Source organism: Dreissena polymorpha, chromosome 10 (genome assembly GCF_020536995.1).
Source record: "Dreissena polymorpha isolate Duluth1 chromosome 10, UMN_Dpol_1.0, whole genome shotgun sequence".
NCBI lineage: Eukaryota > Metazoa > Mollusca > Bivalvia > Myida > Dreissenidae > Dreissena > Dreissena polymorpha.
The window spans coordinates 63,055,518-63,079,967 of record NC_068364.1 but is presented as its reverse complement, the minus strand read 5'-3'; the positions used below and the strand labels follow the sequence as shown (position 1 = coordinate 63,079,967).

General features: G+C 35.1%; 2 protein-coding genes across 2 annotated transcripts in view; both read right to left on the bottom strand.

Annotated features, from left to right (window-relative positions):
- Positions 1-1,210, bottom strand: part of LOC127847040 (uncharacterized) — a 158,550-nt gene extending 157,340 nt beyond the window's left edge. Inside the window, exon 1 of the mRNA XM_052378568.1 lies at positions 1,117-1,210. Within this exon, the coding sequence (XP_052234528.1) occupies positions 1,117-1,171 (55 nt within the window). The 5' untranslated portion in view covers positions 1,172-1,210. The remainder of the gene's footprint in view (positions 1-1,116) is intronic.
- The window catches only part of LOC127847042 (protein D2-like), a 148,171-nt gene that overhangs the window by 114,387 nt on the left and 9,334 nt on the right, over positions 1-24,450 (bottom strand). The window lies entirely within an intron of this gene.

Sequence of the window (24,450 nt, the reverse complement as noted above, 5' to 3'; positions counted from 1 at the left end):
TGGTTTATGACACCTTTTTGTCAGTTAAGTTTGGACAATATTTGATCAAAACGAGATAATCGGATTATGCAAAACAAAGGGGCAATTAAACACCAGAATACAAAAGCTTACACGATTTTAAGACTGATGCAAACAATCAAATGAAAAATATTTAATTTAATTTAATTAAATGTTCATTTAAGGTGTCAACGTGTTTTATAAAGCAACTGTATATTCAATTATTTCGGCATTAAAAATTTGGCTTAAATGACTGCTCAGTATGACAAGAGATGACATAGAGGTATCATAAATTGTGTTTAATGACCACATGTGGTTTATGAAGAGCCCCAAGTATAGGTCCCCAGCTGGCTTTATGACACCGTGTTTTCTTTGTCTGGACAGTATCCGATCATAACGAGATAATCGGTTTGTGATGAAGAAAGGGGCATTCAAATACCTAACATGCGGAAACAAAAAGTGTCGAAATTGGTGTGAATTAAATAAAAACAATAACATTTATCATGAGAATTTATTTAATACGTAACAAGGTAACAAATATAGAGGTTCAAATCAGCTACTATATGTTGCATATATTTAAAATTTATTGGTTGTTTGTTTTCATCCTTATTTGTGTTCGTTCATTAAATTAAATTTATTATGAAAGATTTTCTATTTCTGGGTATTTTTATTCTAAAATATGGTCGCGAAGATGTGCCTTAACTTAAGAAAATTGCGAGCAGTGTTAAATATTTCAATGCAAATAAAATGGCGACAGCGCTTTTGTTTTCACCGTCGTCAAGGGGCATGTAACTCTAACTGACGCAAGTGCCCGGATGTTGCGATAAGGTCAATGTATTATTATTGCCAGGTAGTAGTAGTAGCAGTAGTAGTAGTAGTAGTAGTAGTAGTAGTAGTAGTAGTAGTAATAGTAGTAGTAGTAGTAGTAGTAGTAGTAGTAGTAGTAGTAGTAGCAGTAGTAGTAGCAGTAGTAGTAGTAGTAGTAGTAGTAGTAGTAGTAGTAGTAGTAGTAGTAGTAGTAGTAATAGTAGTAGTAGCACTAGTAGTAGTAGCACTAGTAGTAGTAGTAATAGTATTGGCAGACCGTGGCATATTTTCTTTCTTATAAAATGTTCGTACCTATTTTGAACGGCAGTTCGCCATGTTCATTGATACGCTGCAAATACCATTTCATAGCCTCCAAAAGCTGCACAGATCTTACATCGGCTCTTCGGCCACAACTACCACCAGAAGCAGGTTCGAATATGTTCATGGCGGCTGCCACTGTGAAGTTTCCCAGAAGTAGTGTCTGTTTGCCGTCTGCCCTCACCTGGGTTAACTTCAACCAATATAATACGAGTAATAGTACTCCGTCCTTAAGCATTTGAACTTTCTCGTGCTGATGATTGCTAGGTTTGTATTTCTAGGGGTAGTTCATCCAAATATAATTCACATTCGCGTTCACTTTTTTCCCAAATTACATTTATTTGCCATAATCAATTACACTGAATATGTGAACTATATGACCGGAATGCAAATCCAAACTTTTTCCAATTATAAACACAATTCCAAAACTAGTACATTTAATAATGTTAAGTCATAAATGCGCCTCGTATTCGTCGTAAAGCTATATCTCCATAAATAAACATGTAAGAGCGTTTAAACAACCAAAATCCAAAGGTAACAGTGGTAAAGCTGTTCAGTCACTCTTGCATTATTCATAACCCAAATGCTTGGTACAATGAATTGTCACTAAGCCATATCGGATAATCAACATCAGGTTATTATATTTCATTTCAGTCGCTTATATTAGAAAGTGTGCGGTTTCACGGTAGTTGGATATGGGACTGTTTATTTATTGTTTTTTGCTTGATTTTACGCAGTTGACATTTTAATATTAATACAGTTTGTGAAGGAAACCTTTGCATTGAACCAAAGATTAAACAGGGTACGAGTTAAATTTAAAGATGTCAGAACGGCTAAATATAGCTTTCATGTCTGACAATCGACATGTAGGCCATTTCGCCACCAATTTATTTATTATTGCAAACATATTTAAGAAAATGTATTTAAAATGATTTCTTGACTTGAAAGGATTTCTCCTGCCTGATGTTTTACCGTACAAATCTTGTTTAGACAAGTTCATGTAATATCTTCCTATGGCTAGAAGAATTCCCGACATGCGGCGGCGTCTAACGTACGGTGAGATACGGACTGGAACTTATGTCAAGCTCCGCATCCGAATCTACGGGGAATCCCAAAATCATTGCCGGTATATTTGTAATGAACAATTTGACCCTAGGTCTGGGAAAACGGGGTTTAATGCATTTGCGAAAAGTGTCGTCGACGATTAGCCTGTGCAGTCCGCACAGGCTAATCAGGGACGACACTTTCCGCTTAATTACATTTTCGCTAAGAAGAGACTTCATAAAAGCGGAAATGGCGTCCCCGATCAGCCTATGCAAACTGCACAGGCTAATCTGTGATGATACTTAACGCACATGCATTAAGCCCCGTTTTCCCAGAGCGAAGCTCATTTGTAATTAATCATTACTTAATATTAGTCATGGCATTCAATCACTGACACCAGTTCATTTTAGGAGTGAATTTTAAAGGAGTCACACACAGTTTATATCGTTATTTATTACTTGCCTCGCTTACGCTAACGCATTTAGTATCTACCTATACGACACCTTGAATAGGACTAGTAAAGGTAAAAATATCTTAGAGATAGTGATAATCTAATTAGGAGTAATGTTTCGAAAATTGTTATAGTGCTCTCTCATTTCCAATCATACTAGTGAATTCTTGAGTCGTGTTGTGAGGAAACTGGGCATAGGTGAATACCAAGTTGTTTAACTTGAGAAGAGCCAAACAATATTTTCATAATGATCATACAACTGTTAAATATCGATAATGAGCCGCGTAACGAGATAAAAAAAAAAGGTAGTTTAACAATATCTTTTCACACTCTCAGGATTTCGAAAACACGCGAATTATCTTAAATTAAGGGAGTCTTTTTCTGAGAAAACTGGGCTTAATTCATGTGTGTAAAGTGTCGTCCCACAGTGCAGTCCGCACAAGCTAATCAGGGAAGACACTTTCCGCCTTAATTGTTTTTTTGTGCTTAGAAGAGACTTAATTTAATTCAAAATTGTCATGAAGCGGAAAGTGTCGTCCCTGATTATCCTGTGTGGACTGCACTGTGGGACGACACTTTACGCACATGAATTAAGCCCAGTTTTCTCAGAAAAAGACTCCCTTAATTTAAGATAATTCGCGTGTTTTCGAAATCCTGAGAGTGTGAAAAGATATTGTTAAACTACCTTTTTTTTATCTCGTTACGCGGCTCATTATCGATATTTAACAGTTGTATGATCATTATGAAAATATTGTTTGGCTCTTCGCAAGTTAAACAACTTGGTATTCACCTATTGCTGTTTTACAAACGAAAGTCTGTGAATAGGCTTATTTATAATTGTTATTGGTTATTGTTGGCTGAGTTGCTTCTTTGGACACTATTGTGTCATTCCTTGTATGTCTATAGAGTAATTGTTGCATAAATATCGACACACAATCCGTAGACTATCTTTAAGATAAAGATTAGTTCACACATGGCCAAACGAGGAAAAGTATCATATTTTAATGGCCGTAAGCCCGAGTGGAGAATTGTTTCTCAAAACTATTTAGGGGAGGCTTTTATTCGTGTTTTTTCTGAATGATTTCATCAAAATTACATTGTTCTAACTGAATAAGCTTTAATTAATGACCCAAAACAACAACTATATTTCAAATTAGCGCATTCTGTTCAGGAGCTATCCTTTCCGATATAAATTACGGAAAGTTTCGGGGAAACCTGATACCCAAACCACTATAATATCGGGCGCGATGATTTTAACATGTTCAGCTCTTTACTATTTGTTATATTCTGTCTTTCGTATCCTTGGCGAATACTTTGACGTGGATGAGCGAGACTTGTTTCGGACCGAATCTTTTTCTTTTTCTTTCGGGTACCGTTAACAGCCCTGGAAACTTGTTTAAGCCAATTTAATGTCAATAACTGATGAGGATTTTTTCTCTGGACCGGATTGTGTATATGTAGGAAATTAATTATTATCATGAGTTCAGTACACAACACAGAAGTACGATATTAAGCGTTGATGTTGAGACATTTAGAGGAAGTTCAATTTACTGCGAATTTTAGCGTAACAAATGCGACATTGATTGTAAACTGATTTTGCGATATTTAGAATTGGTTACAACATTAAGCTTCAGCTTTACGACATTTACCGTGTTGTGTGTTATTACGCTTCGAAACGACACTAAGCGTATGTTGGGACATAATATCTAAGCTGTGCGGCATTTTACATCAAGTCAATCATCATCAATCCGATGCTTAACGTTGTTACAGTGGGTTACACATGTAATTCCAGAAACACTTTAATACGTAATACCGTAAGGGCCATCGTGGTTACACATTAAAATCCAGACGGCGACAATGCGATAGTACGATGGAGACAATGCGATAGTGCGATGACGACAATGCGATAGTACGATGGCGACAATGCGACAACGCGCTAGTACGATGGCGACAATGCGATAGTACGATGGCGACAATGCGACAACGCCATAGTACGATGGCAATGTGCGATAGTCATGTCGTACTCTAGCCATCGTATCATCGCAATGTCGCCATCGTACTATCGCATTGTTGCCATCGTATAATCGCGTTGTCGTACGTTTGTCATCGTAGTATCGCATTGTCGCCATCGTACTATCGCACTTTCGCCATCGTATTGTCACACTGTCTTCATCGTATTATCGCACTATCGCATTGTCGCCATCGTACTATTGCACTGTCGGCATCGTATTGTCGCACTGTCGCCATCGTACTATCGCATCGTCGCCATTATACTATCGCGTCGTCGCATTGTCGCCATCATACTCTCGCATTGTCGCCATCGTACTATCGCGCTGTCGCCATCGTACTATCGCATGGTCGCCATCGTACTATCGCACTATCGAATAGTTGCCCCCTGGAGTTTAATGTGTAACCACGATAGCCCTAACGGTTTTCCGAACTTTAAGAATAAAACAACGACTCTCATCTATTCCCAACACCATTCTTTCGCGATTCATACAATGTTCTTTGTCAGTTATGAGGTAAATGCGATTTCTTGTGCTAATTACAAACATACTTAACACATAACAGAACAAAGACTGGTTAGAATAAAAGCATGTTTAAAGAAGATTGTCTAAAGGTAGAAGAGTGATTTTAAGAAATACTTTTCTACTGCGCAGGTAGGCCATCGAAACTTTTTACAAATGTGGACACTTTCGGTAGATTGCACGCACACGTTAAAATGAATAAATATATAGCAAATTGCGTAACATAAATTCCATGAAAACACATTATTTTAAGACGGTTTGGCACACTAATTCCAGTAATAGTGTTCTAAATCCTTATTTCACGTGAAGTTTCTACATGTATATGTAATCAGAGTCATGATTATTGTTGTATTCCAACACTGGGAGCAGTGGACTAATGGTAGGACGCTGGCCTAGGGTTCGAGGGGTCCCGGGTTCGAATCCCGCCATGACCACTAGAATTTCCTTGAGCAAGAAATTGAACCCACATCTGCTTCTTTCCACCCAGGTGTATAAATGGGTACCTGTGAGGGAAATAAGCCAATGTGCCGTGGCTGCATACTGTGCCAAGATGTTAACGGACGACGTATGACCCAGTGATTAGGAAAAAATGTAAAGCGCTTCTGAACACACATATAGTATGAACAGGGCTCTATATAAATGTGGTTTTATAATTATAATAAAAATAATTATAATAATTATAACAACAATGATAATAATAATAATAATAATTTCAGGTGATGTTTCAGACAATGCTGTCCCTCAGTTGGAAACGAACAGCTGTGAATCAACGTTGATAACGGGATCGATTCTAAGGATCTAACTGATGCTCTGAAACAAGGCATCGGGAATGAAATTCATGGCCACGTCTATTTCGGAACTGAAAACATCGCAAATAAATTGTGTGATGCCATGGACAACGTTCTTACTGTTCTTCTGTCTGAAGCCGTCATCCAGGACTGTTCAATGTTTCAGAAATTTAACGGAGATGTTAAGGCTAATACAGAAGGCTCGATGACTGCGTCCTTTCTTGAAATACCGGAATTCAATTAGGAGTGGAAATCGGTGTTCACCAACATTATGATACTTTTCGCAGAGGCCTAAACTAATTCCTGGCTCAGGAATGTGTACGATTCAATCACTGGTACCAATACGTTTCGCCGTCCATTATTCTCCGTGTTTTAGATTTTTGAAGAAATGCCGAGGTCAAATTTTATTTTGTTCCAGACAGGATAAACTCAACCGAAAAGAGACTGAACGGCGTCGCGTAGGTTACACGAATGCGCTGTTCAACGGTCAGCAATTCGAGAGTGGGGGAAACGGAACTTCTTCCTTCACATGTGCGACCGGCAGTGATCGGCAAGAGTCAGGAGGAGACGCCACCACACTACCATGACGGAAATAACAACACCGACAGCGGCACCTTTCGTGAAATCAATATATATAAACCGAAAGAGGAGTTACATATAAGCACCGGAACAAAGAGATTTAATGTATTTATATGACGTGATCATATTCAATTTTAATGACATAAAATGCGTTATTGGACTTATATCGACATGTGTGAATTTAATGGCGAAAAAGATTGTTACACTTTGAAGAGTGCATTGCGTGTTTATATCAAGACAAGACAAGACAGGACATTTATTCAGACTTGCACAGTGTAGATCTACATCGTCTAAACACTATAAATTTCACAATCAAATATGTCAAAGAAATAAACATAGTAAAAATATAAACATAAGCAGCATCGTATACGGTTACGAAAATTCAAGGTAAAATACTTCTTTTAAATATGGAGGATAACTTTTGAAGCTTGGAAACAACATTAGAAATATTATTTCTTAAAATCATAGAATCTTTTACAAATTTTGCTAATTTAATTAGTTCAAAGTTTTTCGTTGTATTCAAAAATTGGTGGAATTTATAAACAGAAGGCCTAACATAGTAATATTTCTTAAGGTAATTACTTCTAATATCAATGTACAAAGGGCATTTACAAACAAAATGAAACTTATCTTCGCCATCTAATTCGACATCTATATCACATATCGTTACTATAAATAGTAACAAAATTACGTCGCGACAGGGCCGTTATTCATGTCTAGCGGGCCAATATAAATTATATCAGCCCGCTGAACGGGGCAGATTTTTCATATCAGAAAAGAATGGAATCGCGCGACTTTTACTGAACAAAATCATTATGGCGTCCACATTGAGCCTTAGCCAACGGTGATCAATAAAATTTAGCTTCAACTCAACGAGAGAATCGAACATGATTATTAGAACACGTAGCACACCGTTTGGATAATACAATATCGATCGAAACTGAAACTCATCTGTACATTGAATTGATGCCTCTATTTGTGTTTTTACAACATTCGTCAAACATTGAGAAACAGCAAAGTTCATAGACAAATACAGACATACATCGATTGCAACTTAAATCTTATGCTAATAAAACAACAAAGATTTGTAATTCCATCCGTTTATCTACTTTGATTTTAAATCATCCTTTTAAAGCGATTGCATCGAATGCTTAACACTGTCACCATAAACACGATTTACGAAATCGAGTATCTTTTTGGAATTGTTCGATGCTTACAAAATATTTAACTGTTAAATAAAACCCCTCCACGTCCGAATTGTTGCCATAAAACCCATAGAGTCTAAGCTAATTTCGTCATTGAAATTACGTCACATGAGGTACGTCATCAATTGCTTAATCAATTGAATAAAAATAAAAGTACGGAAGGCTGTTTCTGTTTAAATTAAGTGAAAGACCAAAATAGTATGATACTTGATATAAACGATAACACACTGCAGAGCTGGGCCGGACGTCTAAAATCGGCCCTAGCCGCATAATGACCATCGGGCAAAAGGCCCTCGGTCCGTTAGGTCGGCAGCGGGCCGATTATAGACGTCCGACCCAGCTCTGCCGTGTGTTATTGTCTAAATATTGTGACGTCGTTATTTACATAAAAACTTCATCAAATATGTTTACACACCATTTGTTATGTTCATGAAGTCTGAGATTTATGCAGCTATAAGACACCACATAATACTCTACTATCAACAATACGTGTCTCATAAATATTGTCTGCTTTTTTTATCGTTGTCTGATATTCGACACGGTATTTGTTAAATACTAGTAGCAGCAGTAGATCTAATCTCGAAAATATGTCATTCATTCTATACATGGATGGTGTCTTCTATACTAAGACGCATCGCATTCCTCTGGTTTGGGAATAAGGCTTCCGCCAAAGTCGTTCTGCGTAGGAATGAAACTGTTAATAATTAAAAATAAATCGTTTTTATGGTGTTTCAATGTGATTGTGAATCTCTATTAAGACTGATAGCGATTATTAGAAGCACGATTACCTTACCTACTTTCGCTTTCACTTTTCACTCGTATAAGAAGTGCTATGCACAATTTATTTCGCGTAAGTACACAGGTCAGTAAGACGTGTAGACAATACCTTGTCATTATGTTCGAATGAGCGAACGGCTTACGACACAGCGAATGGCAACCTCTATGCACAGATTTGACTTAAACCAGCATAGTTGGATCAAATTCCTGCCTTCATAATCAACCACATGATGATTACCGAGCCACGTGGTACAATTATTTTCCCGTGGTTATGTTTACTTTTTAAAATTTGGTATTTATTTCTTTATTATGGACCTTCACGTATACAATATCTTTAAATATAAAAGAAAAAGATACTACTTTCTTAAATATATTACTTTAAAAATCTAGTAGGATTTTCTTGTGATGGCAGAGATTGTATGTGAGTGCAAAGAACGACACCTCTGCGTGGAATTTGAGCGAATGGAGGGTGAATGTAAATTTTAAGTTGACTTAAGATGCATCAATTATCAAAAAAAAAACACGCACAATTTCTGAATCGTATTTTGACATTTTTAAAATAATAAAAAGGTGTAGCACGTTTCCTCGATTTTTGGAATAGCGTTTATAAGTAAGTAAGTATTAACTAAGTAAATTGTTTATTATAGTGGCATGTGCAATATAACGAAACATCATAATACTATATATTCAACAATGTTTTGCACCCGACACGATGGGCCAATACGTCACCAAAACATAATATTCCAAATTATATGCAATAACACAACATACACCGGCACATGTGACTAATATATTACGAATATAAATATGAAAACAAATGTACAGGAATTTATGTTGATGATATACTCATTCAGAACTAGGCATATATAACAGTACTTCTTTTTAAATACGCTTTAACAATAAATTTAGCCAGTTTTCGTGGACATGAAGACATCAGTATATTAAGTTTACTAATAGAATTGTGGTGTGTAAGTTCAGATGATATGTCTGCCAAGTGTATGCGCCGTAAATCATTTTTAGTATAACATTCAAACAGAAAGTGTAATTCATCTTCTATACGATCACCGTTTATACTAAGCTGTTTTTAAAAATACGGAAACCTGAGAAGAAGTCATTAATTCGTTTAATTGTTTCCATAGTATTTATTTCGTAAATGAGTGACGTGAACATCGTGTAAAAAGATTTCATACTTAAACAACTATTTTTAAAACTTTATAAATGGAAGCAGAGGTAAGAACATATCATACTGAAGTTTCGATTCCAAAACTGATAAAAAATATATTATATTTTAAAACAATCTAGATCATCTAAGCTCTTGAAAAACGAAACACCCCAAATAAATGTATATGAAGATGAATTAAAATTACATAACTTACAAAAAAAAAATCGTCGTTCACGGATAAGTTCATTAGCTTGCAATAAAAAAATGAACGACACGAAACGGCTCTTGGTTAACTTTTTCCTAAACATCGCTAATTTAACTTATCTGAATTCAATACTATCCTAGTCGTCTCTACATTTCAGGTGATAACATGAAGTGTACACTGATTAAAACACTGTAACGATAACTTCCCCATTAACATTCTACATTTACTACGTCAACCACAATCAAAATATGGAAATTATCGGCTAATCACACAAACCATGATCATATTAAGATTTGTATACATACATATTTGTATGTAAGTTTTAATAAAATTGTGCAAATTTGTAAGTGTGTGAGGTCCTTCTGCGCATCATGCTACATTATATAACGAGTGGCTTGTGTCCTAGCCATGCCATCGTAGATTATTAACTCCCGAAAGATGGGACGAATTTTGAAATGACTTGTAATTAAAAATAAAACTACTAGTTTTGTTAACGTAACTATTCAAATTTCGACGTGCTTTGCACAGAAACCAAAATGCTCAGAGAGGAAACTCTAAATGTACGGTATGCTGACCTATCATGACACCCATCCCAGGTCGCATACGTGAAAAGCGCGAGAATACACTGCGTTAACCGGGCAATTATAACATAAACCAGAAGACAAAAATGTAAAGCCACGTTTGTCAGCTGTTTAACCAATTGTAACAGTTAATCGATTAGACAATGCAAACATGTGAATGTTTATACAAATGCAAATACAAACCGTGGTTGGTCAAATTAAGCATTGATGTATAACCAAACCAGCAGCCGGTGGCGATCGGCAAGAGGGACGGGAAGACTTCCACGACAGCAGGAACAAGACGGAGGCACAGAGTGGTGCTTTTCATGCCATAAACTCGAACGAAAATTTTCAGTTAAGGGCCGGCACGACGATGTTCACCACATTTTAATGACGTCATTATGCCCTTTTTAATGACACTTTTTGTATAACCTGCACCGATATCTTTATCTGTGAATTTCATGACGTAATGCATTGCTACTTTGTAGACTTCATTGAGTGTCTATTTTATGACATCGTATTGATTTATTAACAATACTTTAAAAATGTCATACTCTATTAATAGATGCTTCTTTGCATATAGTCTGACGTTTAATTAGACACGTCATAAATGAAGTAAGACATGGATACGAAGACGTATAACACAACGACCGGAGCGTGAATGTGAAAGTTGGCTGAGGGCGTACTTAAATGAAGTAAGGCATATCATTATAAATATATAAGAAGACTTAAAACACAAATATGAAAATTGACTAAGGGCGTTTACATTATGGGAATATGAACTGAACCACAACACTAATGATAACATGGTAACGTAAATAACAAATCCATTATGCTCAAGATCATATTCAAGTCTTAGAGTGGCCCAAATCTCTGGTTGTGTTTCCTTTACATTAACATAAGTAAAATTGACACAAAACCCTACATGTGTTTCGTTGAACAAACACATCTGCAACAGCGACACACATTTCTGCGTTAGTCCATGTACAAACACGTCTGCAACAGCTATACAAATTTCTGCTTCGGTGTCTATGTACAAACACATCTGAAACAGCGACACACATTTCTGCGTGTGTGTCATTGTACAAACACATATACAATAGCTATACACATTTCTGCCTGTGTGTCCATGTACAAACACATCTACAACAGCTAAACACATTCTGCTTGTGTGTCCATGTACAAACACATCTGAAAAAGCGACACACATTTCTGCGTGTGTGTCCTTGTACAATCACATCTGCAACAGTGACACAAATCTATGCATGTGTGTCCATGTACACACACATTTGCAACAGTGAAACACATGTCTGTGTGTGTGTCCATGTTCAAACACATCTGAAACAGCGACACACATTTCTGCTTGTGTGTCCTTGTACAAACCCATATACAACAGCTATACACATTGTTGCTTATGAGTTTTTGTACAAACACATCTTCAACAGCTATACACATTGCTGCTTGTGTGTCTATGTACACACACGTCTTCAACAGCTATACACATACCTGATTTTGTGTCCTTGTACAAACACATCTGAAACAGCGACACATATTTCTGCTTGTGTGTCCTTGTACAAACACATATACAACAGCTATACACATAGCTGCTTGTGTGTCCTTGTACAAACACATCTACAACAGCTATACACATTGCTGCTTGTGTGTCTATGTACACAAACGTCTGCAACAGCTATACACATTTCTGTTTGTGTGTCTTTGTACACACACGTCTGCAACAGCTATACACATTTCTACGTGTGTGTCTATGTACACACACATCTTCGACAGCTCTACACATTGCTGCTTGTGTGTTTATGTACACACACGTCTGCAACAGCTGTACACATTTCTGCTTGTGTGTCTATGTACAAACACATCTACAACAGCTATACACATTGCTGCTTGTGTGTCTATGTACACACACGTCTTCAACAGCTATACACATACCAGATTTTGTGTCCTTGTACAAACACATCTGAAACAGCGACACATATTTCTGCTTGTGTGTCCTTGTACAAACACATATACAACAGCTATACACATAGCTGCTTGTGTGTCCTTGTACAAACACATCTACAACAGCTATACAAATTGCTGCTTGTGTGTCTATGTACACAAACGTCTGCAACAGCTATACACATTTCTGCTTGTGTGTCTTTGTACACACACGTCTGCAACAGCTACACACATTTCTACGTGTGTGTCTATGTACACACACATCTTCGACAGCTCTACACATTGCTGCTTGTGTGTTTATGTACACACACGTCTGCAACAGCTGTACACATTTCTGCTTGTGTGTCTATGTACAAACACATCTACAACAGCTATACACATTGCTGCTTGTGTGTCTATGTACACACACATCTACAACAGCTAGACACATTTCTGCTTGTGTGTCTATGTACACACTCATCTACAACAGCTATACACATTGCTGCTTGTGTGTCTATGTACACACACATCTTCGACAGCTATACACATTGCTGCTTGTGTGTTTATGTACACACACGTCTGCAACAGCTGTACACATTTCTGCTTGTGTGTCTATGTACAAACACATCTACAACAGCTATACACATTGCTGCTTGTGTGTCTATGTACAAACACATCTACAACAGCTATACACATTTCTGCTTGTGTGTCTATGTACACACTCATCTACAACAGCTATACACATTGCTGCTTGTGTGTCTATGTACACACTCGTCTGCAACAGCTATAGACATTGCTGCTTGTGTGTCTATGTACACACACATCTTCGACAGCTATACACATTGCTGCTTGTGTGTTTATGTACACACACGTCGGCAACAGCTGTACACATTTCTGCTTGTGTGTCTATGTACAAACACATCTACAACAGCTATACACATTGCTGCTTGTGTGTCTATGTACAGACACATCTGAAACAGCTATACACATTTCTGCTTGTGTGTCTATGTACACACTCATCTACAACAGCTATACACATTGCTGCTTGTGTGTCTATGTACACACTCGTCTGCAACAGCTATACACATTGCTGCTTGTGTGTCTATGTACACACACGTCTGCAACAGCTACACACATTTCTGCTTGTGTGTTTATGTACACACTCATCTACAACAGCTTTACACATTGCTGCTTGTGTGTCTATGTACACACAGATCTACAACAGCTATACACATTGCTGCTTGTGTGTCTATATACACTCACATCTACAACAACCATACACATTGCTTCTTGTGTGTCCTTGTACAAACACATCTGAAATAGCGACATACATCTGTGAGTGTGTTTCCTTGGACAAGAGCATCTGCAACAGTTCCACAAATCTCTGCTTGCGATAACCTGCAATTCTTAAAGTGGCCTTTTGGTAAATTGACAAAATAAAAAAAAGTTGTTTCAGATTCGCAAATTTTCGTTTTAGTTATGATATTTGTGAGGAAATAGTAATACTGAACATTAACCATGCTCTAAAATATAAATTATATGCATGTTTTGACGATTTAAAAACCTGAAAATTATAAAGCGTTGCAACGCGAAACAATTGAGTAATTTGAAAAGTTCTGTTGTTGTCGTTATATTTTGGGAAACTACGAGATTGTCTATATAGGTACAAAATAAATCCGCTCATAGCATGAGCACGGATCGTCGAGCGGTCTAAGCGGGAGTCTTTTTACTCCAAGACTCCAGGGGTCAGTGGTTCGAGCCCTATTGAGTGTTTTTTTCCTTTTTTTATTGTATTATTGTTTTTACTGGAGATTTTTAGGTCCAATGTTTAAATTTATCAATATAAAGCATTTAATGACAAGCTTCAATACCTGCCAAAATCGGTGAAAAGGCCCCTTTAAATAGTTTAATAATATCTGATTTCGTTTTGAGGTTGTGATATGTAACATAGTCTACTCGTATCGTAATTTTTGTATGTCAGATATAATAATCTGATATAAATGTGCCTCATCTATTACAGTGATACATGTCAAATATAAATGTGCCTTATCTATTACAGTGATACATGTCTGATATAAATGTGCCTTATCTATTACAGTGATATATGTCTGATATTAATGTGCCTTATCTATTACAGTGATATATGTCTGATATTAATGTGCCTTATCTATTACAGTGATACATGTCTGATATAAATGTGCCTTATCTATTACAGTCATGCATGCCTGATATAAATGTGCCTCATCTATTACAGTGATACATGTCTGATATAAATGTGCCTCATCTATTACAGTGATACATGTCTGATATAAATGTGCCTCATCTATTACAGTGATATATGTCAAATATAAATGTGCCTCATCTATTACAGTGATATATGTCTGATATAAATGTGCCTTATCTATTACAGTGATACATGTCTGATATAAATGTGCCTCATCTATTACAGTGATACATGTTTGATATTAATGTGCCTCATCTATTACAGTGATACATGTCTGATATAAATGTGCCTCATCTATTACAGTGATACATGTCTGATATAAATGTGCCTCATCTATTACAGTGATATATGTCTGATATAAATGTGCCTCATCTATTACAGTGATACATGTCTGATATAAATGTGCCTTATCTATTACAGTGATACATGTCTGATATAAATGTGCCTTATCTATTACAGTGATATATGTCTGATATAAATGCGCCTCATCTATTACAGTGATACATGTCTGATATTAATGTGCCTCATCTATTACAGTGATACATATCTGATATAAATGTGCCTTATCTATTACAGTGATACATGTCTGATATAAATGTGCCTTATCTATTACAGTGATATATGTCTGATATAAATGTGCCTCATCTATTACAGTGATGCATGTCTGATATTAATGTGCCTTATCTATTACAGTGATACATGTCTGATATTAATGTGCCTCATCTATTACAGTGATGCATGTCTGATATAAATGTGCCTCATCTATTACAGTGATACATGTCTGATATAAATGTGCCTCATCTATTACAGTGATACATGTCTGATATAAATGTGCCTCATCTTTTACACTGATACATGTCTGATATAAATGTGCCTCATCTATTACAGTGATACATGTCTGATATAAATGTGCCTCATCTATTACAGTGATACATGTCTGATATTAATGTGCCTTATCTATTACAGTGATACATGTCTGATATAAATGTGTCCCATCTATTACAGTGATACATGTCTGATATAAATGTGCCTCATCTATTACAGTGATACATGTCTGATATAAATGTGCCTCATCTATTACAGTGATACATGTCTGATATAAATGTGCCTCATCTATTACAATGATATATGTCTGATATAAATGTGCCTTATCTATTACAGTGATATATGTCTGATATAAATGTGCCTTATCTATTACAGTGATACATGTCTGATATTAATGTGCCTTATCTATTACAGTGATACATGTCTGATATTAATGTGCCTTATCTATTACAGTGATACATGTCTGATATAAATGTGCCTCATCTATTACAGTGATACATGTCTGATATTAATGTGCCTTATCTATTACAGTGATACGTGTCTGATATAAATGTGCCTCATCTATTACAGTGATACATGTCTGATATAAATGTGCCTCATCTATTACAGTGATACATGTCTGAAATAAATGTGCCTCATCTTACAGTGATACATGTCTGATATAAATGTGCCTTATCTATTACAGTGATACATGTCTGATATAAATGTGCCTCATCTATTACAGTGATACAAGTCTGATATAAATGTGACTCATCTATTACAGTGATACATGTCTGATATAAATGTGCCTTATCTATTACAGTGATACATGTCTGATATTAATGTGCCTTATCTATTACAGTGATACATGTCTGATATTAATGCGCCTCATCTATTACAGTGATATATGTCTGATATTAATGTGCCTTATCTATTACAGTGATATATGTCTGATATAAATGTGCCTCATCTATTACAGTGATACATGTCTGATATTAATGTGCATTATCTATTACAGTGATACATGTCTGATATAAATGTGCCTCATCTATTACAGTGATACAAGTCTGATATAAATGTGCCTTATCTATTACAGTGATACATGTCTGATATAAATGTGCCTCATCTATTACAGTGATACATGTCTGATATTAATGTGCCTCATCTTACAGTGATACATGTCAAATATAAATGTGCCTCATCTATTACAATGATATATGTCTGATATAAATGTGCCTTATCTATTACAGTGATACATGTCTGATATAAATGTGCCTCATCTATTACAGTGATACATGTTTGATATTAATGTGCCTCATCTATTACAGTGATACATGTCTGATATAAATGTGCCTCATCTATTACAGTGATATATGTCTGATATTAATGTGCCTTATCTATTACAGTGATACATGTCAAATAAAACGTGCCTCATCTATTACAGTGATATATGTCTGATATAAATGTGCCTTATCTATTACAGTGATACATGTCTGATATAAATGTGCCTCATCTATTACAGTGATACATGTTTGATATTAATGTGCCTCATCTATTACAGTGATACATGTCTGATATAAATGTGCCTCATCTATTACAGTGATACATGTCTGATATAAATGTGCCTCATCTATTACAGTGATATATGACTGATATAAATGTGCCTCATCTATTACAGTGATACATGTCTGATATAAATGTGCCTTATCTATTACAGTGATACATGTCTGATATAAATGTGCCTTATCTATTACAGTGATATATGTCTGATATAAATGCGCCTCATCTATTACAGTGATACATGTCTGATATTAATGTGCCTCATCTATTACAGTGATACATGTCTGATATAAATGTGCCTTATCTATTACAGTGATACATGTCTGATATAAATGTGCCTTATCTATTACAGTGATATATGTCTGATATAAATGTGCCTCATCTATTTCAGTGATGCATGTCTGATATTAATGTGCCTCATCTATTACAGTGATACATGTCTGATATAAATGTGCCTCATCTATTACAGTGATACATGTCTGATATAAATGTGCCTCATCTTTTACACTGATACATGTCTGATATAAATGTGCCTCATCTATTACAGTGATACATGTCTGATATAAATGTGCCTCATCTATTACAGTGATACATGTCTGATATTAATGTGCCTTATCTATTACAGTGATACATGTCTGATATAAATGTGTCCCATCTATTACAGTGATACATGTCTGATATAAATGTGCCTCATCTATTACAGTGATACATGTCTGATATAAATGTGCCTCATCTATTACAGTGATACATGTCTGATATAAATGTTCCTCATCTATTACAGTGATATATGTCTGATATAAATGTGCCTTATCTATTACAGTGATATATGTCTGATATAAATGTGCCTTATCTATTACAGTGATACATGTCTGATATTAATGAGCCTTATCTATTACAGTGATACATGTCTGATATTAATGTGCCTTATCTATTACAGTGATACATGTCTGATATAAATGTGCCTCATCTATTACAGTGATACATATCTGATATTAATGTGCCTTATCCATTACAGTGATACGTGTCTGATATAAATGTGCCTCATCTATTACAGTGATACATGTCTGATATAAATGTGCCTCATCTATTACAGTGATACATGTCTGATATAAATGTGCCTCATTTTACAGTGATACATGTCTGATATAAATGTGCCTTATCTATTACAGTGATACATGTCTGATATAAATGTGCCTCATCTATTACAGTGATACAAGTCTGATATAAATGTGACTCATCTATAACAGTGATACATGTCTGATATAAATGTGCCTTATCTATTACAGTGATACATGTCTGATATTAATGTGCCTTATCTATTACAGTGATACATGTCTGATATTAATGTGCCTCATCTATTACAGTGATATATGTCTGATATTAATGTGCCTTATCTATTACAGTGATACATGTCTGATATAAATGTGCCTCATCTATTACAGTGATACATGTCTGATATTAATGTGCATTATCTATTACAGTGATACATGTCTGATATAAATGTGCCTCATCTATTACAGTGATACATGTCTGATATAAATGTGCCTTATCTATTACAGTGATATATGTCTGATATAAATGTGCCTCATCTATTACAGTGATGCATGTCTGATATTAATGTGCCTCATCTATTACAGTGATGCATGTCTGATATAAATGTGCCTCATCTATTACAGTGATGCATGTCTGATATAAATGTGCCTCATCTATTACAGTGATACATGTCTGATATAAATGTGCCTCATCTATTACAGTGATACATGTCTGATATAAATGTGCCTCATCTTTTACACTGATACATGTCTGATATAAATGTGCCTCATCTATTACAGTGATACATGTCTGATATAAATGTGCCTCATCTATTACAGTGATACATGTCTGATATTAATGTGCCTTATCTATTACAGTGATACATGTCTGATATAAATGTGTCCCATCTATTACAGTGATACATGTCTGATATAAATGTGCCTCATCTATTACAGTGATACATGTCTGATATAAATGTGCCTCATCTATTACAGTGATACATGTCTGATATAAATGTGCCTCATCTATTACAATGATATATGTCTGATATAAATGTGCCTTATCTATTACAGTGATATATGTCTGATATAAATGTGCCTTATCTATTACAGTGATACATGTCTGATATTAATGTGCCTTATCTATTACAGTGATACATGTCTGATATTAATGTGCCTTATCTATTACAGTGATACATGTCTGATATAAATGTGCCTCATCTATTACAGTGATACATGTCTGATATTAATGTGCCTTATCCATTACAGTGATACGTGTCTGATATAAATGTGCCTCATCTATTACAGTGATACATGTCTGATATAAATGTGCCTCATCTATTACAGTGATACATGTCTGAAATAAATGTGCCTCATCTTACAGTGATACATGTCTGATATAAATGTGCCTTATCTATTACAGTGATACATGTCTGATATAAATGTGCCTCATCTATTACAGTGATACAAGTCTGATATAAATGTGACTCATCTATTACAGTGATACATGTCTGATATAAATGTGCCTTATCTATTACAGTGATACATGTCTGATATTAATGTGCCTTATCTATTACAGTGATACATGTCTGATATTAATACGCCTCATCTATTACAGTGATATATGTCTGATATTAATGTGCCTTATCTATTACAGTGATACATGTCTGATATAAATGTGCCTCATCTATTACAGTGAAACATGTCTGATATTAATGTGCATTATCTATTACAGTGATACATGTCTGATATAAATGTGCCTCATCTATTACAGTGATACATGTCTGATATAAATGTGCCTTATCTATTACAGTGATACATGTCTGATATAAATGTGCCTCATCTATTACAGTGATACATGTCTGATATTAATGTGCCTCATCTTACAGTGATACATGTCAAATATAAATGTGCCTCATCTATTACAATGATATATGTCTGATATAAATGTGCCTTATCTATTACAGTGATACATGTCTGATATAAATGTGCCTCATCTATTACAGTGATACATGTTTGATATTAATGTGCCTCATCTATTACAGTGATACATGTTTGATATAAATGTGCCTCATCTATTACAGTGATATATGTCTGATATTAATGTGCCTTATCTATTACAGTGATACATGTCAAATAAAACGTGCCTCATCTATTACAGTGATATATGTCTGATATAAATGTGCCTTATCTATTACAGTGATACATGTCTGATATAAATGTGCCTCATCTATTACAGTGATACATGTTTGATATTAATGTGCCTCATCTATTACAGTGATACATGTCTGATATAAATGTGCCTCATCTATTACAGTGATACATGTCTGATATAAATGTGCCTCATCTATTACAGTGATATATGTCTGATATAAATGTGCCTCATCTATTACAGTGATACATGTCTGATATAAATGTGCCTTATCTATTACAGTGATACATGTCTGATATAAATGTGCCTTATCTATTACAGTGATATATGTCTGATATAAATGCGCCTCATCTATTACAGTGATACATGTCTGATATTAATGTGCCTCATCTATTACAGTGATACATGTCTGATATAAATGTGCCTTATCTATTACAGTGATACATGTCTGATATAAATGTGCCTTATCTATTACAGTGATATATGTCTGATATAATGTGCCTCATCTATTACAGTGATGCATGTCTGATATTAATGTGCCTCATCTATTACAGTGATACATGTCTGATATAAATGTGCCTCATCTATTACAGTGATACATGTCTGATATAAATGTGCCTCATCTTTTACACTGATACATGTCTGATATAAATGTGCCTCATCTATTACAGTGATACATGTCTGATATAAATGTGCCTCATCTATTACAGTGATACATGTCTGATATTAATGTGCCTTATCTATTACAGTGATACATGTCTGATATAAATGTGTCCCATCTATTACAGTGATACATGTCTGATATAAATGTGCCTCATCTATTACAGTGATACATGTCTGATATAAATGTGCCTCATCTATTACAGTGATACATGTCTGATATAAATGTTCCTCATCTATTACAGTGATATATGTCTGATATAAATGTGCCTTATCTATTACAGTGATATATGTCTGATATAAATGTGCCTTATCTATTACAGTGATACATGTCTGATATTAATGAGCCTTATCTATTACAGTGATACATGTCTGATATTAATGTGCCTTATCTATTACAGTGATACATGTCTGATATAAATGTGCCTCATCTATTACAGTAAAACATATCTGATATTAATGTGCCTTATCCATTACAGTGATACGTGTCTGATATAAATGTGCCTCATCTATTACAGTGATACATGTCTGATATAAATGTGCCTCATCTATTACAGTGATACATGTCTGATATAAATGTGCCTCATTTTACAGTGATACATGTCTGATATAAATGTGCCTTATCTATTACAGTGATACATGTCTGATATAAATGTGCCTCATCTATTACAGTGATACAAGTCTGATATAAATGTGACTCATCTATAACAGTGATACATGTCTGATATAAATGTGCCTTATCTATTACAGTGATACATGTCTGATATTAATGTGCCTTATCTATTACAGTGATACATGTCTGATATTAATGTGCCTCATCTATTACAGTGATATATGTCTGATATTAATGTGCCTTATCTATTACAGTGATACATGTCTGATATAAATGTGCCTCATCTATTACAGTGATACATGTCTGATATTAATGTGCATTATCTATTACAGTGATACATGTCTGATATAAATGTGCCTCATCTATTACAGTGATACATGTCTGATATAAATGTGCCTTATCTATTACAGTGATACATGTCTGATATAAATGTGCCTCATCTATTACAGTGATACATGTCTGATATTAATGTGCCTCATCTATTACAGTGATGCATGTCTGATATAAATGTGCCTCATCTATTACAGTGATACATGTCTGATATAAATGTGTCTCATCTATTACAGTGATACATGTCTGATATTAATGTGCCTCATCTATTACAGTGATACATGTCTGATATAAATGTGCCTTATCAATTACAGTGATACATGTCTGATATAAATGTGCCTCATCTATTACAGTGATACATGTCTGATATAAATGTGCCTCATCTATTACAGTGATACATGTCTGATATAAATATGCCTCATTTATTACAGTGATACATGTCTGATATAAATGTGCCTCATCTATTACAGTGATACATGTCTGATATAAATGTGCCTCATCTATTACAGTGATACATGTCTGATATAAATGTGTCTCATCTATTACAGTGATACATGTCTGATATTAATGTGCCTTATCTATTACAGTGATACATGTCTGATATAAATGTGCCTCATCTATTACAGTGATACATGTCTGATATAAATGTGCCTTATCTATTACAGTGATACATGTCTGATATAAATGTGCCTCATCTATTACAGTGATGCATGTCTGATATAAATGTGCCTCATCTATTACAGTGATACATGTCTGATATAAATGTGTCTCATCTATTACAGTGATACATGTCTGATATTAATGTGCCTCATCTATTACAGTGATACATGTCTGATATAAATGTGCCTTATCCATTACAGTGATACATGTCTGATATAAATGTGCCTCATCTATTACAGTGATACATGTCTGATATAAATGTGCCTCATCTATTACAGTGATACATGTCTGATATAAATATGCCTCATCTATAACAGTGATACATGTCTGATATAAATGTGCCTCATCTCTTTCAGTGATACATGTCTGATATTAATGTGCCTTATCTATTACAGTGATACATGTCTGATATAAATGTGCCTCATCTATTACAGTGATACATGTCTGATATAAATGTGCCTTATCTATTACAGTGATACATGTCTGATATAAATGTGCCTCATCTATTACAGTGATACATGTCTGATATAAATGTGCCTCATCTATTACAGTGATACATGTCTGATATAAATGTGCCTTATCTATTACAGTGATACATGTCTGATATAAATGTGCCTCATCTATTACAGTGATACATGTTTGATATTAATGTGCCTTATCTATTACAGTGATACATGTCTGGTATTAATGTGCCTTATCTATTACAGTGATACATGTCTGATATAAATGTGCCTTATCTATTACAGTGATACATGTCTGATATAAATGTGCCTCATCTATTACAGTGATACATGTCGGAAATATAGAGAATACTAGGTTAGCGTTGAATACAGAGAAGTTTTTGTTGCGAGGCTTAGAACGCCGGATGCGCGAGCCTTGGCGAGCGCTTTCGGTGTTCGAGCCGAGCAACATAAACTTCTCTGTATTCAACGCTAATCCTAGTATTCTATTTATCCCATTTAAATTTTTCAACGTGACATTTAACATAAATAGATCTAATAACCTTAACAATAATTTTAATTCAGTCATAAAAGCGTTTTAATTAAAATCTAGCAAAGGTAACCATGCGTAGTGATATACATGTATTTGTTCTGGTACGAAAAATAGTCTTTAAAATATTCACACACAAACTGTAAAACAAGTAAAAATATCACCATATGCCTACATTCAATTTTACGCAGTATGCGAATTTTAACACATTACGACCGCGAAAAGAAGGCTTTACTTTACTATAATTTATTTTATTTTCGAAAGAAAATGATCAAAATCCAATATGGCGGCGATTGCTCCTGACAAAATGCTGTCGATGTCAACATACATGTACACCATCGACGACCTAGTTCTGGCTACCATACCGTTAAATGTCGCTTTTTATGATTTTTGACTGGCGCCACTTTGTACAGGTCTGTCAATACTAAATAAACTGTACGCTGAAGTTTCTTTAGCTATCGAAGACCTTGAAAATTTTGACGAGTAAACAGACAATTGCAGCGACTGACACTTTATTTAACAAAATATACAGGGCAATACGTTTTCCGACTTCGGACGACGAATTTAAGGACGCGCAGAACGTGTTTTTTGTGGTGGAGACCGGTTTGACTCGACCGTCCGGACCCCAAATGCGGTGACTTCTGGGAAATAGTCTTCAGTTTCGGTTCTGCTATTCCTAGACGATTCTGTTGTATTACGTTCTCCTTGGAAATCCAAGATATCCTGGGTGATCCTCAGTTCAAGTGATTCAAGCCAGCGACAAATCATAAGTGCAGTTCTTTATCTATTGTCTAGTTTACAATAAATGGCGCTGCGAGCAAAAAATCTATACTTATTTTAAATTTCTAATTGGCCATTATTAACAAAGTAAATTGTCAGCCATCTTGAAATTTAGTTAACAACATTCCTGTTTGTCTGTTATTTTAAACATTTGTGAAGTAACTTTAGGTCATATAGTCCCTATTTACCCTAATATTAAAATAGTATTACGCCTTTTTCCGGAACTCAGGCTAATTACTATATTTTTAAGTGTGTTTGAAACTTTCAGATATTGTCAAACAGCGTACTAT